At 51.1% G+C, this 17372-nt stretch overlaps 8 protein-coding genes across 8 annotated transcripts; 4 read left to right on the top strand and 4 right to left on the bottom strand.

Annotated features, from left to right (window-relative positions):
- Window positions 1-1137: 1137 nt before the first annotated feature.
- CPAR01_05546 (fungal specific transcription factor) lies at window positions 1138-3154 on the top strand (the record flags this gene model as incomplete). The annotated part of the gene is made up of 4 exons (XM_060489824.1): window positions 1138-1176; window positions 1259-1389; window positions 1454-2749; window positions 2806-3154. The coding sequence occupies 4 exons, from the start codon at window positions 1138-1140 to the stop codon at window positions 3152-3154; spliced, it is 1815 nt and encodes a 604-aa protein (XP_060351290.1).
- A 516-nt stretch (window positions 3155-3670) lies between these two features.
- On the top strand, window positions 3671-4744 carry CPAR01_05545 (uncharacterized protein; the record flags this gene model as incomplete). Its single annotated transcript, XM_060489823.1, has 2 exons — window positions 3671-3762; window positions 3841-4744. The coding sequence occupies 2 exons, from the start codon at window positions 3671-3673 to the stop codon at window positions 4742-4744; spliced, it is 996 nt and encodes a 331-aa protein (XP_060351289.1).
- A 1445-nt stretch (window positions 4745-6189) lies between these two features.
- CPAR01_05544 (cytochrome P450) lies at window positions 6190-8006 on the top strand (the record flags this gene model as incomplete). Its single annotated transcript, XM_060489822.1, has 4 exons — window positions 6190-6374; window positions 6451-6610; window positions 6676-7110; window positions 7164-8006. The coding sequence occupies 4 exons, from the start codon at window positions 6190-6192 to the stop codon at window positions 8004-8006; spliced, it is 1623 nt and encodes a 540-aa protein (XP_060351288.1).
- Window positions 8007-8172: 166 nt separating this feature from the next.
- Window positions 8173-8864, bottom strand: CPAR01_05543 (uncharacterized protein; the record flags this gene model as incomplete). Its single annotated transcript, XM_060489821.1, has 3 exons — window positions 8173-8355; window positions 8435-8566; window positions 8700-8864. The coding sequence occupies 3 exons, from the start codon at window positions 8862-8864 to the stop codon at window positions 8173-8175; spliced, it is 480 nt and encodes a 159-aa protein (XP_060351287.1).
- A 1581-nt stretch (window positions 8865-10445) lies between these two features.
- Window positions 10446-10781, bottom strand: CPAR01_05542 (uncharacterized protein; the record flags this gene model as incomplete). The annotated part of the gene is made up of 1 exon (XM_060489820.1): window positions 10446-10781. One exon carries the CDS (start codon window positions 10779-10781, stop codon window positions 10446-10448), a length of 336 nt encoding a protein of 111 aa, XP_060351286.1.
- A 1026-nt stretch (window positions 10782-11807) lies between these two features.
- CPAR01_05541 (uncharacterized protein) lies at window positions 11808-12169 on the top strand (the record flags this gene model as incomplete). Its single annotated transcript, XM_060489819.1, has 2 exons — window positions 11808-12072; window positions 12129-12169. The coding sequence occupies 2 exons, from the start codon at window positions 11808-11810 to the stop codon at window positions 12167-12169; spliced, it is 306 nt and encodes a 101-aa protein (XP_060351285.1).
- Window positions 12170-13682: 1513 nt separating this feature from the next.
- On the bottom strand, window positions 13683-14511 carry CPAR01_05540 (uncharacterized protein; the record flags this gene model as incomplete). The annotated part of the gene is made up of 2 exons (XM_060489818.1): window positions 13683-14424; window positions 14477-14511. The coding sequence occupies 2 exons, from the start codon at window positions 14509-14511 to the stop codon at window positions 13683-13685; spliced, it is 777 nt and encodes a 258-aa protein (XP_060351284.1).
- A 1388-nt stretch (window positions 14512-15899) lies between these two features.
- Window positions 15900-17071, bottom strand: CPAR01_05539 (uncharacterized protein; the record flags this gene model as incomplete). Its single annotated transcript, XM_060489817.1, has 3 exons — window positions 15900-16671; window positions 16735-16764; window positions 16875-17071. The coding sequence occupies 3 exons, from the start codon at window positions 17069-17071 to the stop codon at window positions 15900-15902; spliced, it is 999 nt and encodes a 332-aa protein (XP_060351283.1).
- Between the last annotated feature and the right edge of the window lie 301 nt (window positions 17072-17372).

Genomic DNA, 17372 nt, shown 5'->3' with positions numbered 1-17372 from the left:
GATGCATGGACAACAGGCCTCATGGGTGGAAAGGATGGTATTCAACGAACAAGGGCCTTTCACCAGCCGACTGTCCCATTTGCGAGGAGTTTGATTCAAAGATTTTTTGTACGCAGTGCAACGCCACGACTTGCATGATGTGTAGGCTCGTTTGAGCAGTAAGACATTGCGCTGGAATTTAGTACTCCCAAAGACTGGGGATTCGTCTTGTAGCCGTATTGAAATTTGGCAAATGCCAGATGTTTCAATCTTTGGTGGTTTACATCATGAGCATCCTAAGTAAGTAGAATCCGGGAAACCGTTACCTGGTCAATGTGGAAGTTGCATCCTTAACGTGACTGATTTGATATGAGATTCATTGTATAAAGATGGAGAGGCATAAAAACCGGTGCCCCGCATCTCCAAACAGCAAATGAGGGCGAGGCAAAGGGTGCGTGCATGCGTGCGCTGAATGGAGTTTACAAGGAACGGTACAGTGTAAAAGTTTGAGTTACATTTCAGAGATGTCATCCAAACTCCAAACAGACGTTATTCGGAGCCGCGCAAATGACATCGCGTTCGTCCTCTAATGCTAGACTCAATATCAGCTACATGTCAGAAGCTTCGAGACATCTCCATATTTCAGAGATTGTCCAATCGGCGTTGTGGCAGAGTGGTCTAATGCGCAAGACTAGAAATCTTGTTCCTTCGGGAGCGTCTGTTCGAATCAGGCCAACGTCGTCTTTTGCTTTTGTCTCCTCTAGCTCCTCAACTATGGTCCTATTTTTAGGTACCCATTCAAATCCACAAGGTTTAGAGTGTTTTGGTAGAGCAGCAGGCAGCTTTGAGGAAGAACTTATGTGATTGTTATTAAGGTGCCTGGGGGACTTCATGCAGAGGATCCTGTTCTTGACCTTTAACCCTATTGGGATTAGCTCATCCATTGGTAAGCGGGGTCTCATCAGACAACTTCCTGAGTCCCGGCCTCAAGCCACGGCCATAATTTACTTGACTACTTGGCTCCATCCAAGAGAACACGAAGAACTCATCACAGCGTGACTTTCGTTACTAAAACGTCAGAGAGCTAATCTCATATCGCGTCGAATAGCAGAACTTGTACGAAGACACACATGCACCTTCTGGCAATTAACAGAAACGATGGAGACATCCAAGCCCAAAAGAGTCAGGAGGAGAAAGGTAAGTGGTTCCAACTTCTAACACCTGCTCAGCCGGGGGATTGCAGCCTTCCATGAACTGACAAAGAACCTGACCCGTACAGGCCTGCGATTTGTGTTATCATAAGAAGATCAAATGTGATGGAAAAGAGCCCCGATGTTCCGGTTGCAAGTTGTACAACTCAGAGTGCACTTATACAGGCCCGACGAGGGCGACTGTCGTGAAGTCAAATCAGTAGGTCTTTACTTTCGAATTTTTCGCCACAAAGATCGATCAACTGACATTATAATCGGCATAGAGCCAAGAAGATCGAAATGCTGGAAGCAAGGCTGGCGCAACTGGAGGCCCAGAAACAACCCTCGTCCAAGGCAGCCAACCAAGAATTCTCGCTGACATCTTCGGAGCCCGCTTCGGCTGCAAGTATCTCTGAAGAGGAGCAATATCTCTGGGCTACAAATACTGATTCAACACTCAACGAATCACCCGGCTCCTCTACTAACCCAGGCTCAGGCATCTCGGGTCACGAGTCCAGCAAAACACTCCCGCCCTTGCGTCAGATCCTGCCCTCGATAGAAGACTACTTTCAGAACTCGAATCAGGTGCTCCCTCTATTTGAGCGAGAAACCTTCGTTAAGATGCTGCGAAGTTGGTACGCGTATCCGGCGCACCGTAAACCAGACGTCTGGGCTGCCATCAACGTTGTCTTGGCCCTGGCACACCGGCACTCCTACGCTTCCAGTTACGAAGAGACGCAGAATATGCAGCGATATATCGACAATGTTCAGTCCGTCTTGAACAAATTGGTCATCAATGAACCAAGTATGCTGGTCTTGCAGACTTTGCTTGGACTGGTGCTCGTATTCCATGGCTCAGCGGACCAGGGCCCGGCGTCCATACTGATAGCAACTGCAATCAGGCTTTGCCAGGGTCTTAAACTCCATACAAAGTCTGCGGCGCAGGAGTTCGAGCCGGCTGAGGCTCTCAAAAGGAGTCGAGTCTTTTGGATCGCCTTCATACTCGACCGCGACCTATCAATGAGATTGACGCAGCCGCCTATGCATCAGGAGTCAGAAATTGACGTGGACATTCCATCTCTACATCCTCCGGATGATGTAGGCATGATCATGGGTTTCTCTGGCCAAAAGTTCAATTACTTCCGCAGCGCTGTTCAGCTCGCCTACATCCAGGGAAAGCTTTACCACATGTGTTTCTCCGTTCGAGCTCTAAAGCTTTCAGACCAACAAAAGAGTCAGAACATGCTTCGCATCCGTGAGATGCTGGAAAATTGGCAAAATTCAATACCCATCGACTTCCAGCCAGAGCTTGCAGCAGCAACCGTGGCCGCTGAGTACCTTCGATACATTTGCCTACTTCACTACACCCACCTACAGCTCATCGCAACAACGCATTACGCAGACTCGCACCATCTTGAATGGCTTCAAGGGCTGCTCAGCTGTAGCAAAGGGAGCACCCCGGCAGCACGGTCCGATCTGGCAGCGCGGCTACCGAACTGCTGGGACAAGCTGGTTACGGAGGCGCGGACTTGTATGCATCTCTATGCTGCAACACCCGAGAACGACTCTGCTCTCACTTGGTATTTGGGGTTTCCTTCTTCGATGCTCACAGTTGGTACTAACAATGTGGTTGTAGGCTAGTGTCATGCGGCTACCTGACAAGTATAATGTTCATCACCGTCAACAGCCTGGCCTGTCCAGAAAACCCGTGTCGGTTGACGGATCAAAGCAACGTCGAATCAGCCTTGCTCTTACTCGAGCGTCTTATCAAGGCTACGGATGACGGAAGACTCAAGAGAATTCACAGTGCTTGCAAAGATATCAACGAGAGAGCGCGACTTGCCGTGTTGTCAAGTTCATCCGACGAATTCTCACACTTCAATCCTCCCGGGCTTGAATTTGGAGACGAAGACCCTCTTGATGACGGAAGGTGGGGACTAGTCGACAACAGCTTTTGGACGATGAATGAGTATGCCTCAAGTTGATCTGACCACTTGGGAGAATGGGGGCGCAGGCGTCAGTACCTTACGGGCCATAAGAAACAAGAAATAAGGCAGGCTACGGTTGAGAATGGCGCAGAAGAACAGTGACGGGAGCAGCCTTGTGTTATTGTCCAAAATGCAGTTGCTCCAGAACAAAGTGTATCTTACAATCTGTTTGTCCGCATTACATACAAGAATATCTACTGTGTTGTGTGACAATGAAAGCTCCCAAACGAATAATGTGATACATAGATCTGAGTGATTCATTGTCCGATTTTCACCCGACTAAAGGTGCCTTCTGGTGCCTGCACTCCCGGTACCTGCCTGCCTTTTTTTCCGTACCTTCCTTCCCAAAAGACCTGACGCTCCCTCCTTCCAAATTCAGGTGGTTTTCTGTAAATTTCCTTATTTTGTGTTCTCTTGGGTTTTCATAAATTGAAAACCTTTTCCTCTCGCTAACAAGTCTCTCTTCTCATTTCCTACCGACCACAGTCAATTTCCCCCAAGCTCTCGAGAAAGATGGCCGACTCCGATGCTTTTCACATCGCTGTAGGCATCCCGCTGCCTACAGATGTCGGTGATGAGGACTTTTTCTCACGATCATCGACTCCGTAAGTTCAATCTTCAATATTACGGCACTTTGATGCGGAAATTATATGTTGTTGTTCATTAAGCCGTTGTTCTCCTAGTGATTCTGGTGAGCGCGTCACCCTCAAAGGCGGCGAAAAAGTCTTCACGTTCAGCAAGTCAAAGCTGGTCAAGGACTCTGACTACTTCAGAGCATGCCTCAACAGCTCCAATTTCGTCGAGGGCAGAACTTCCGTCATAGAGTTCGACGATATCGAGCCAAAGGTTCTCAAGGCTTACCTACGCATCGTCGATATGACGACTACCGGCAACCCATTCGATGAGTTCATAGCTATGACCAAGTGGTATAGGGAACATGCGGGGGACTTCGTTACCGTGATTGAAGTTTACCGACTTGCCGACCGGTTGCTGAACAAGCCTGTGCGTGTTGAACTGGCCGAGTCTATCCTGACTTACATGCAGCATGAAGCAGTGACGACGGTAAACAAATCATCGCCAGAGGGTATCAAATGGCTATTCAACACATACAAGAACGCATATGACAACTTGGATCCCAGCATTCCCGATGAGGCCAATCTCCAGTCTCAGATTGCGGAGGTTTGCTGTCAACAAATCGACATTGACAAAACCTACGCTTTAGCCCGCACAACTATCGAGGGAGAGGCTTTTCTGGAGGCCGTGCTGATGGCCACGACTCAACGTATGGCCACTCTCCTGCAGCAGACCAGATCTCTCGGCATCAAGATGGAGCGCCTTGAAGCGGAGAACCAGATGATTATCGAGAATGGATACACGGGAGATTATAACAATCTCATGGAATACTTCTCTTATCACTACCGTGATCGCATGCACGACGGCGGTTTTATTTCAATAGATGATGACGGCGATGATGACGAGGAAGATGATGAGAACGACGATGATGACGAGAGCGATGAAGACGACGAGGACAACGAAGATGACGAGGACAGAGATTATGGCGAAGACGGCGTGCGCCGAGATCATTGAGGACAGGGACTACAGCTCATCACTTGAGCATTGAATGGAAGTGAATAGTTGGAAGCAGGAAAAGATCCAGGCTCTCTATGATTGGGCCATCAACTCGTTTTTTGAACTCAGCACAATAGGACAAGACTTTAAAATACATTCCTCTCATACCCCTCGTGAAACACTGCCAAGACTGTGAGGAACTATGGAGGCGACTGGGTACTTACACAAGGGTTATTCTCCAGCCTCTTCTTTGATGTCCACAGCTTCGACGTACGCACTCACTGAGCTTTTAAGAGCTTCATCGCCTTTATCGCCATGCCCATCAACAATCGAGCCAGGTAGCCACTTGAGGAACAGGTTCAAGTAAACCAACAGCCTCGTGTGAGTATCTAATGCATAAATATGCGTCTTGGAAAAGCAGCAGAGAGGACTTCCAGCGACCGCGCTCTGCCTAACTTTCCTCCCTCTTTGGCGCAGTCATTTCGCGCACACAGACTACTTCGGCTTCTCGTCGAAGATGAAACTCGGCCTAGATACATGTCAGGTCGCTACGGCGGTGATCTTGCAATACGAGCAAAGAGCTTTGGAAACGATGAACCTCACTGTTTCGGGTCACATTTGAAAGTAAACACGAGCGCTTGGTTCTTTTGCAAGCTGGATTTACTGGCGGTGAGAATAATTCGGAAGGTTTTGGGCCATGCTGAGTACCCGTGGTACTCATTGAATATCCTTGTTCTTCTGTAGTGGCATGATGTCTTTCTAACGCTCTCTGCCCAGCAGTAAGAATAATCAATCGTCCTATGTTACTCCACGAATACCCACAGGATTTGCAGCATTTGACGAATTTGCAGCTCCTGCAATGTTCCACTTATTGGGTCACTCAGTGCCGAGAGTATCAGCACTTGTTCTGCGTACTTGCCGTCAATTACTCTTCTCGCTAACGATTGGCGTTGGAGCAGGCGCTTGAAAGAGCCTTGACAGTGATGCGCCGGACCGTCACATTGCATTTCCGTAGCTGGAAAATCACACGCAAATCATTGGCTGCTTGCATGTGAAGCCAACAAGCTGTCCTGCAGCTTACTCTTTTGTGTTCTCTACCTATGGAGAGCCAGGTTGCAGTCTGATACAACACGGTACCAACAAAAGAAGGTGGAACTTTCTCATGCTTCTGGGCCCGCTGACTTACGTAGAACGCAGCATTGGCTGCTTGGGTGGTCCGTTCGGCATACGTGGATGAAGTTGCGATGAGGGGTGCACACTTGGCACGACTAAGCCTAGATGATGATATGTGAGCTGCCGTCGACTCCCCGCATAGAAGTCAGCAGAGCAGATGATGGCTGGCAATTAAAATTGGAACTCGCTGTCGCGCTCTCGGTCTTTCTCTACTTCAATCCTTCCCTATCGCTCTTTCCACTTTGCACCGCTGACCGTTCACGGGAATCTTCCACGCTCGAATTCGAATCATGGCACTCCTGTTTCTGATCCCGCTGGCGATATTAGGTATTGCCATCTTCAAGCTGCGGAATGTCGGCCGACGGCCCAAGAACTATCCTCCGGGACCTCCCACGTTACCACTGATCGGAAATTTGCACCAGATTCCACCGACGCAATCGCATCATCAGTTCAAGAAATGGGCTAAAGAGTATGGGTATGTTCAACAGAGCGCTCGCCTACATGGCTGGGAAGTACGAGTAACCATATACTAACTTTGGGGTCTTGGGTAGCCCAGTTTACTCGCTCATTCTTGGCACCAAGGTCATGATTGTGCTCTCGTCCGACCAAGCAGTCAAGGATCTCTTGGACAAACGCAGCAACATTTACTCCTCTCGCACCGATCTCTACCTCGGAAATGTAGTCAGCGGCAATCTCCGCGTCGTCATGATGGTCAGTTACTCGACGCATTTCCAGGATACCAACAAATTTCTAAGTTTAGGACTAACGAACACAAGCAATACGGCGAAACCTGGCGCATGATCCGAAAGATATTCCACCAAGTCCTACACATCAATGCCGCCAAGGGCTACGTACCATACCAAGACCTCGAAAGCAAGCAGATGCTATCCGGGTTCCTGGAAGAGCCCGACTTCTTTGTCGCTCACATCCGTCGCTTCACGACCTCGCTGACGACGCAGATGGTATTTGGCTTCCGCACAACGAGCATACATGACGAGAAGCTGAAGAGGCTGTATCACTGCGTTGAGAAATGGAGCGAGGTCGTGGGTTCCTCTGCGGCTGCTATGCTGGATGTGTACCCACCCCTGAGGAACCTCGGGTTCATGTCGCCCGGGAAAAGATATGCTGAGGCGCTGCATAAGGAAGAGAGGGCTCTGTACGTTGGTCACTGGATGGATGCAAAAGAGCGTGTTCTTAAGGGCACAGCGAAAGTGAGCATTGCCCCATATTCGAGATCGCGTATAGGATACTGACCGATGCTCAGCCCTGTTTCTGCGTAGGCATCGTCGAAAGCCAAAAGACTCTCGGTTTCTCCGACGCCCTAGCCGGCTACATCTCTGGATCCGCGCTTGAGGCTGGTTCGGACACCACCGCATCCACGCTGACTGGCTTCGTCCAAGCCATGATTCTACATCCATCGGTACAGAGGCAAGCCCAGGACGAGCTGGATCGAATTTGCGGTACCAAGAGACTCCCGAACATGGACGACTGGGACTCGATGCCCTACATACGGGCATGCGTTAAGGAGTCCCTGCGTTGGATGCCGACTGCGATCCTCGGCCTGCCGCACGCCGTCATACAGGACGACGAATACATGGGCTACAAAATTCCCAAGGGCGCAGGCGTCATGCTGAATGTATGGGCCATCAACATGGACGAGAACCGGTTCGAGAATCCCCGCGCTTTTGACCCTTCTCGTTACGAAGGCGACGAACAGAACTCGTTTGAGTCAGCGATGAACGGCGACGCGTCGAAGCGCGATCACTACGTCTTTGGTGCTGGTCGACGGCTCTGCCAGGGAACGCATATCGCTGATCGATCGCTGTTCCTGAGTATTTCGAGGCTGTTGTGGGCTTTCAGTCTTGAGAAAGCAGTTGATACTGAGGGAAATGAGATTACACCAAACGCGGATGACCTTACTGACGGGTTTCTGGTCCAGCCGAAGCCGTTCCCTGCGAAGATTACGCCGAGGAGTGATGCTCATGTCCAGGTCATCCGAAGGGAGTGGGAGGCGAGTCAGGCGCTTCTGGACGAGAGTAAGCAGTGGAAGGAGATCCCGAGCGGAATGGTTTTTGAGTCATTGGTTTCGTTGGATCTCAAGGAATGACCTCATCGTGGACGTTGGGATTGAACAAACGATCTGTTCAAGAATATTACGGCAGCTCAGATAAACGAATGAACTGTAGAATGGTCTCTCATAATTTGTGGTCTTCGTTAAAGTTGGAAACATCGCCGCGCCCTTGCTTGTAGGCACCGAAGTCTCGTAGTATCGCTCATGCTTTGAACTTCTCGGGGGCCCTCTCCTCCGCCTGATCCTGAGGCACTGCCTTTGCCTTTCCTCTTCCTGGTGCGTTCTCGAACTTGTTCTTCCACTTACCCTCTTGGTTGAACATTGTGAGGCACTGGATCGCTGATGGCTTGCCATATTCTGGGTCAGCACCACCCTCCAGGAGGACCTGCCAGAGTCAGCGTTAGCACTGTGACATGAGAAGTCCTTCCTCCCCATGATTTCTTGTGCAAACTTGCCTCGATTACTGCATCTAGGCCCTTGAAGACAGCGCCCGCGATGGGACTTTGACGCTTGTCATTCAGTCTGTTTGGGTCAGCTCCATGCTGGATCAGGAGCTTGACCACGTCCGCATGACCATAGTACGCAGCCAACATCAGCTGAACAAGATGTTAGCCATAAGCTTACTCAAAACCCATCGTCATGGTCTCCGGTTCGGACGCTGAAGACGGCATCCCCCCCCCCCCTTCCCTCCGCTGAGAAACAGCCGCTGAGGTGAGCATCGCTACGCACCAGTGTATCTCCCTTCTCATTCGTCAGGTTCGGCGGCAACCCGTCGAGGATGCCCTCCTCAATGACAGCTTTGTTGCCTTCACGAGCCGCATTGTACATGCTGGCAGCCAACCTGACGGCCTCCAGTGATGGCGAGAACGCCGTAGCGGATGTCAACGCGCTCATGTTTTCTTCTGATGGATGTTTTGAGAACGGCGAATTGCGCAATAGTCTCCGAATGAATCTAGCACTTAGTAATGCTGACAGTGATAGTGGTTCCTCGCGGCGGAGCGCAATACTAGAGTGAATAGGATAGGCGAGGTTGTCGCCGGCTTCTGCTAGGTATTCGGTGAGGTCGGAGGGGAATGTTCGAGAAATGCCCGGTTAGTAAGCTGGACTGCTGATTGGCTCGGCTTGTGTAGCGACTCCGTGCATCACCGGAAGCTGTGGCTGCAGAGTCAGAAAACGGTCCCACTTTTACCTGCTAAGAATACCTAAACTGGGACAAGACGTCTTGTTCTAGGTAGGTACAGTACACAATGCTCGCTTTCGGATTGCCCGGATTGCGATTAGCAGATTGTTCACTCAGCTTTTCTGTGCGTTTACGAAGTTTCCATCTGAGAGATAATTTGCGGTTGTTCATTGGGATATGCAATTGCACGACTGCTGTCAATCGAGTTACCAATGACTGCTGATGTCTAAGCGCAACATTTTTACTGCCAAGATTAGAATAACACGCTGTTAGGACTACTTATTACCTTACTTTGAAAGCAAGGCTCACTTGGATTGCCACCCTTTGTGGCCTAACTCCAACAAACTTCTCTCAACTTGAACACAAACAAGACAATCATGACCAAGGCATGCAATATCCATCAAACTCGAGTACCAAAGCAAACTTTGGAGGCTTGATATCAATTTTGCGTTTACAAACTAGCCGCCCATACTATATGATCACCCTGGTCAGAACATCATAACCAGTGAGACCGTGATAGTTATATTGAGAATAAGGACGATAGCGTTAAGTTTAGACAAAAATTGTTATAATAATGTGATATGTCTAGGTCCGAGGCCTAGTGTGTAGAGTAAATTAGTATCTATTATAAGCGTATTGCTAATAGTCGTAGTATCGGCTACGACGAGAATGTCACTACTGCTCCATGATTGCGATGTCGACGTGATCTTCTTATGGTCAAGGCCAGGTACATATTGCCCCGGAGAAGACGCCGTCGTCCTTATCACGCAGCATCGGGGGTAGATCGCATGGGTACACGGACAAAGGCCGAGAACCAGCGGCCGGAGGTGGAGTCTCCACAGCTAACCCAACACAACAGTAACAATGTCACGAGTCAGAGCGCGCAGCCACGATTCTGCAACGAGAGTGGAAAGTTATTGATAGTCAAGCTAGAGTACAAGCTGGGAGATTCCACGTCTATGTGCCGAACAAGAGCGAAGTACAGGGGAAAGGGCACGTAGTAGATAGACGCTTTTGTCTCGGTAGATCATAGGCCGGCTGAGGGGCAACGGAAACGACCGGTCGCGGCCCGCCCCTGGTAGCCGGGAGTGGAGCCAGTGTCGTCTCTACCAAGGACCCACGCACTATCATGGATCCAACCCTTCCATAGACCCCACGCGCGATCGTCTCGCCGTCCGGTGCCGGGGAGAGGAGGCAGGCCTGCCGGCCCCGCCATTGCGGTGTAGGACAACCGCAAGCTACAACACGCCTCCCAACGGCCGAGCGGAACGGGCGAGCCCTCATCTCGCCACGCTCTATCCGACAACCAGACAGGTGGGGTGGTTTCCGGCGGCAGCCTTCGAACGGCAGCCGCTATCGAAGAGGAAGGCGGGCTTCTGGCTGAAGGAGGCAGTTTTCGGGCAGCTGCAGTCCTTAAGGATAGTGCACCACGGCGACATGCAGGTGTACTCGGACTGATCCTTATCGCCGTTGCCGAATCTATAGTGGCAGGCGAGGTAACCCGCGCCGCAGACCTTGCGGGCCTCGAGCTGCTGTAAGGCGCCTTCGGGCTCGGCGACGGGCCCCGCGACGGGCCCCGCGAGCACCGGGGCGAGAGCAGCGGCGAGGGCGACGAATGTGGCGGGCAGCATAGTGGCGTAGTAAGAGATCGGAGGAGTGGTTGAAAAGCAAGGCGTACGAAGCAAACACCGGTAGGAGAGTGAAGGTAGGAGGAATAAGGTAGAGTAGACGAGGCCTGAGCGATGAGGGAATCAGAGAGCACTTTGGGAGCGTCGAAGCTCCCCTTTATATCTCTTCTTCTCTCCGACGGCACAGGTATAGTATTTCGTCGTCCCAAGATGCGGACGCCGCGGCCCACGAGGGCTGCACATTGAGCGTTTCGAGCGAAGTCGTCCACGCGCAGAGGAGGGCGTATGCAAGGGCAATCGGACGGGCAGCGAGAAGCCTTCCGCGGCGAGGCTGGACATAGCCATCGGCCATTGGGCGTAAACGAAGTAGATCATAGAAGCGGAGGGTATAGTCCAAGAAGTCTAACCGGCGACTTAGCCTGCATAGAAGCCTAAGGGGAAACTGCGGACCGGTTCATAGAAGACCAATGGGCCCCTAGTCGTAGCGGCCAGTAACACGAGGGCTATGAGTAGAAAGACGCACGTCTTGAGCGGCTATCTAGACGAAATAGGCGGTAGCGTATAGGCCAGACCCTGGCGTCAAGATCGTTGGCTAGTTGCGGTGCTTTTAGAAAACTAGGTTCCGTAAAAATAAGACCGCGGAGGAGGTCTGTTTTAGGCTAAGCTGCGCCGGGGGACTGCAAAGAGCAAAAGTCTACGGATATGGTCTGATGATAATTAAACACAGTTCTCACCACATTTCGGCTGGCGTGGGATGGGCGAGATCGGGGATGGCGATACCTTAGTTTTTCAAAGAGGCCGACGGTGAACGAGGCGTGCTGGCCGAACCCATGGAGGCAGGAACGATTCTCGACCGGTTATAAAAGGGGGAGGAGGAGCGCGCTTTCGAGGTTGGGTAGATCTTGAGCACAACAGTCAAGCACGCCGTATAGTTTCCGGCAGCCCCTACTTTCCTACTCTAACTGAATATTCAACCTTACTGCAAATCCCCGCCTTCAACGACCACACCAACCATCCGCAGACGTCAATATGGTTAGCTCGTGGAAGATGACGGCCAGCCTGCTGGCCGGCCTCGCAGCGATGGCCGCGGCGCGGAAGTGCCCGGCAGGACTGATCAAGTGCATCTACGTGGGGTCGGACGACGAATGCTACAACATATGCACGCCTCTGATAGGAGAGTGCACATGTCCTCCGACGAAGTCGTTCCCCAGCTTAGGCAACGGGCCGCCGGTGACGTTGTCCAACACGGACTCGGGATGCACGACGAAGCAGGCTATCAAGGGGTGGAAGCAATGTAAGGAAGAGAGCCCTTCGGTTCAAGAGGCAAGGCTAACAGCAAATCTAGGCTAGGCGAATACCGGGAAAAAGCAGCAGACCGGCGTCCACAGTGAAGGAGAGAAGATGGAGCGAGGGAAAGAGGAGGGGGAGGGCTGAGGGCTGCCCCGTCGTTGTCCTCCGCCATTCGTAGCATCGTGTGTGATGGTCCTGTCAAATAGCCTACCAGAGTAACACGACGGGCTGTAGAAGAGTTGATAAAAACTAAAAAAAAAATAAAGTTTTTTTTTTTTTTTTTTAAGTGTAGTATTCGCCGTCGGACCGCGCCGGGACACGTGCAACCGTATACAACCATAGGCCGAAGCCATCCACCGCCCCGCTCTATGCTCGTTTGCCCAACTAGCCAAGTTCAACAAGGTTGCGTGGCGGCTTTGATTGGATATGACCTTACATAGACCTACTCGTTCTTCATCAAGTCACCTACCTACCCTACTTTAGTACTGACCCCGACGCATTCCTGACTAAAGACGCCTTTTTAGCAACTATATGACCTCTTTCTCATGAGGTAGAATACCAAAGCAGGCCTTACGTCTTCCCTCTTCTGTTATCATATAACACCTGCTACATCTAGTTAACCATATTACCAATATAACATATTTTACGTACTTATTAAGTTAGACCGATCACCTCTACCCTTCAACCCCCCTCTCGACAAACCCGCTACATCTAACAGCGCTACACGCAATGATGGCTAATCTTCCTTACCATCAACAGATCGTGCACTTAGCTATCAAGTGTATTTGCAAAGTTCTCATCCGAGAGGCAGTTTTCGGCTCCCGATTTCGATAGTTGACTGCACTGCTATTGTCAATCGAGTTGCCAATGACTGATGACGTTAAAGCGCAATAGGAATGATATGTTGGATGGACTAAACTTCCCAAAGTAGTATACCTTGTAGAGCTCACATGTGTTACTTACTCCCTTCCTAACGCATCTCACAAATGTGTCGTTGTAGGTTTCTCAGGCGACCCGGCACGAGAAACTAACCCAAGGAGATGTGAAAAGCACGGGAATAGGTATTCAACTGATGGAGCTCCGTAAATGGACTTGATTGCTACTTTTGTTGGCTAGGTTCCATGGACGCCTGATGACCTTCCTGCAAACTTATCTCAAGGCGACATTCCTGTAAGGGAAGAGAAGAGGATACTCAGGGCTCGGGTTTGGTCGCTGTAGCTCGGCTAAGGTACATACATTCTATCTTTTAAGTATACCCCGGATGGTAGTCGTAAATCTCCTCGGGCATCTGCCCTGGGAGATACTCCAACTGGTCCATAATGCTCTTATAATCGCCAACTTTCGAGATGTCATGTGCAGACGCCCTCACCACGTCTGGCGGTGATGCCCGTGCATGCACCAGAACTTTCCGTGTCTCTATGTAAGGTGAACGCTAGTTGAAAGACACACAGGATATTTGTCTATGTTACTGGATACTGGTAAGAACGGGCATAGTGATGGCAACCACCAGCACGTATCGTCGAGCAACTGTCTTTCTCTAGCAGAGCGAAGATGTGTAAACTGTAGTTGGTTTTGCGTTATGAGAGCGGCACTTGAGTTGAAAAGAATCACCCTCTACTTCGACTTGCGTTGGCGCATGAGATGGTCCCCGTTGCGAGCCTTACTCCTCCACAGCCCAGAAATCTTTCCGCGAGCCCGAGGGCTCTCAGAAAGGTACTGCATCATAGACGCGGCATACTCAGCCTGCTTCAAGCTCATCTTGGCAACGAATTCCGGATGGGACTCCAAAGCGTGATGATGACGGACAAGGAGATCCCAATGGCAGTGTTCGCAGAATCGTGCGACCATTTCATCTCGGAATTTGGCCTGGACTGGATGATCGACGTCGAGCGTGTCAAAGGCCCTCGCAAAGGCATCGAAGCAGCGGTCGACTTCTGCGCCGTCCGCCTCTGAGGCCAGAAGGTAGATGTGTGCAGTCAATATATTGAAGCTGAGAACGGACCGTGCACTGCTCAGTAGCTCCTTATTTTGGAGAAAGTCGAGGAGTTGATAAAGCTTGACGAGGCGCGTCCAGTCGGCGACGTGCAGGAAATGGGCAACCGATATGATGCCAAACGTACCCCCGTGCTCGGGTGTCTTGTTGGATTGTCGATGTGCAAAGCCCAGGTACAAGAACATTAGATCAGCGTCAACATCAGGCATGCGGATGGTGGACCTCTTCGATTCTTGGAAATCGTGGCTCAGGCAGGCTCTGAAGAAGTCGGAATGCCTAGTGAGGAGGGATTTCTGGACCACAAAGGACTTGTCGTTGGCACACTCGAGGACAATGCGAACTTGGTCGCCGTCATCCCCGCTACTGCCAGTTGTTAGGGACACTTTTGTCAGAAGGATCGATCAGGGCGCAATACCTAATGGGGAAAAGAACCTCTCTGTCTTGATCCATTGTGGCTTCCCGCGTATTGTGTATTCTGTATTGTTTTGTTTTCAAAGTTGAGAACGGCCCGATTGAGTGACAATACATTTAGTATCCCTCAGAGAGGCGGAAAGTAGGAAGAATCTATAAGAGAGAAATGAGTTGATGGAGGAAGGCCGCGCATATCAAGTGTATTTTTCGAATCTCCGATCAAAGAAGCTGGAGCGTTCCAAACAAGAAAGCTACTTTGGGTATTTCTAATGACTGCCTCTGCTACTGGACCTCGAGATCGAGACACCATAGTCGTGCTCAAGTAGGCTGGACACCCTGATGTCAACTTCCAGGTCTAACGTCGGTGGAAGCACAGCCTGGCGGCGGCAGTCACGCTGACGCACGAGGCAGTATACCCCTTGATGGGTTGGCAGACTTTTCCTTGAGCTCAAAGGGTTACATCAGGTGTCGTTTCTGTTAGGTGTGTAGCCTCCCTAGGATTCATCCGTTGGCAACTTTTGTTAAACCTGAACTACATGTACTCCCCAACTAGAAGAGTATTTACTCGGCAATACTCTTCCTTACAGATCAAGCCTTCTATCATGCCCCATCAGCATCATGGAAATATTCACAGATCCCGACATCGAAAAAGGACCACCAAACGATATTGAAAAAACACATCCATTCTACACTTGCATTGACCATATCCTTAATCCCATTTTCCGGGTTCTTGTGTCACTTATTTCCTGTTGAATATGGCATACCTTAGTATACTGCTAATCCTCTCATTTAGTCCATTCGCTATCCCAGGATACACCTTTACACTGAACGAAGTTCTGAAATCACTCGAAAATAAGCATGCGTTTTCGATATCATTGTAGGCTGGTGGAATCATGTTTGTGAGTTGGCTTTGGGCCACTGTATAGCTCTTTGAACGCCGCATCTCGAGGTCGAAGGCAACGGTGGACACTAGTTCGGTTGATGGACTGTAAGATGTCGTCCAGTCGGAAGGAATGGAACGCAACGCCGTTTTCGGAGGGTTCAAACTTCATGAGTGGGGATTCGAGGAAATACAGAAGTGATTTCGTCGTCTAGGCATGGTTTGACGAAGTGTAATCGAAGTGATCACGAGTCTCAATCTCTGAGTAACCAGTATCATTCCAACCAATTCCGTTGGTGATCAATACCATCATCTTGCCCATCTTTGTCCGCATATTCGCATAGATTTGCTACCTGACAGCAAAGACTCTGTCGATAATCGTACGGAAACGAACAAGGACTCGAGGTTATCGGTATAGCCTCGATTGAAGGCCGAACCGTCTTACCAAGCAGCTAGAGGCCATAAGGCATACCGAGTTTCAAAACGCTTTTGTTGTATTCAGGGGTATCAAATGCACCATATCTACCATCCCAACAATACTCCCCCCTCACTTCGCTCTAACCTTTCTAATGACAACCTTCGCCCCGTCAAGCTCCCACCCAACACCGTGATCCCTCGTCAACGACTCCCATCCCTGGCCCGAACACTTCTCCAACCACTCCCGATCAACGCCCAAATACGTCCTCCCAAAGCACTTCAACACATGTGTCCGCACATCCGCCTCAGCAAACTCGAGCAACTTGGCCCGGTGCCCGTCCACGCTCCCCTGCACCCTCCGAAACGCAACATAATTATCGTGCGCGAGCGCCGCCAGCACCGCATCCACCTTTGCATCGCGCAGCTTATACCTATGCCGAATCGCATACGCCTCAGCCAAATCTGCCCTCCGACACGCCGCGTCGAGGACGAGGTACGACAACACCTCATGCAGCTCTACACTGGTGAGGTTGCGCGCCGGGTGGATCGTGCGTAGGACGTGGAGGATGGCCGGGTGGTATGATTCTGGGTGCTTGACGAGGACCGAGAGGCGGATGTTGAAGAGGTATGCCTGGATCGCGAAGTCGTCTACGCGTTTCGAGGCCACGATGCCCTCGCGGAGCTTGCGGAGGGCCATCATTACGTCCGATAGAGCCTTCGTGCTGGAGGGGTCGTCGAGGAGCCTCGGGGAGGCGGCGGGGGAGACGGAGGGGTAGTCTGCGATGTCGAGGGAGGCGAAGCGGCGGAGGAGTTCGTCGCGCTCGCCGGCGTCGGAGCAGAATGTCATGTAACGTTCGACGATTTTTGTGTAGTATTGTTCTTGCGTCTTGGAGGTTAGGAGTCTGGGTGAACGCATAAGTTAGCATAGGTTCGTGGAGAACGGGGCCGAGAGTTGCAGGCCATACCTTGCGTCACCCTTTGAAGGAAGGCCGTAACTGTCGAGAGGATCCATGTCGACGGGCTTGAGTCTTCCCCACGGCCCGGAATGTGAACGGCCTCCTCTGCCGGGACCAGCAGCAGCACCACCGCCGCCGCCCCCTCTTACTATGCCTCCTCCTCTCCCTCCACCTCTTCCGCCACGAAACCCTCTGTTACCACCTCCTCTCCAATCTCCTCCTCCTCCTGCATAACCTCCCCCTCCTCCTCGACCTCCTCGACCTCCGCTTGTTGACATGGCTGTAGACTGGTGGGCTTTGAAGCTTGGCAAGGCGGGATGTAGGGACGGCCTGGCGCAGGAGGCATGTCGTCAAAACAGAGACGGAGACATCCCACCTTCCCCCTTATCTTATCTAATCCCCAAACCGGGGCGCCAAGGCTCGAGCTTGGGGTGCCACTAGAACGTCACTTCCACGAATTGATATGAGGATTCAGAATGCTCTTTCTAATGTGCATGTTGTACCTGTTCTGCTACTCCAATGGTTTACTTAAACATTCAGCCCACGAGATGTCGACTTCATTGCAGCCCATTGGCCTTGAAGTTTGACTCGTTGGAGCTATGTCATCCAACGCTTCCAGCGAGTCCATCACCCGGACCCGATGGCTC

Source organism: Colletotrichum paranaense, assembly GCF_030867605.1.
Source record: "Colletotrichum paranaense strain IMI 384185 chromosome Unknown Scaffold_4.1, whole genome shotgun sequence".
Classification (NCBI taxonomy): Eukaryota; Fungi; Ascomycota; class Sordariomycetes; order Glomerellales; family Glomerellaceae; genus Colletotrichum; species Colletotrichum paranaense.
Note: the sequence above shows the minus strand (reverse complement) of the source record. Positions and strands in the feature narration are given on the sequence as shown.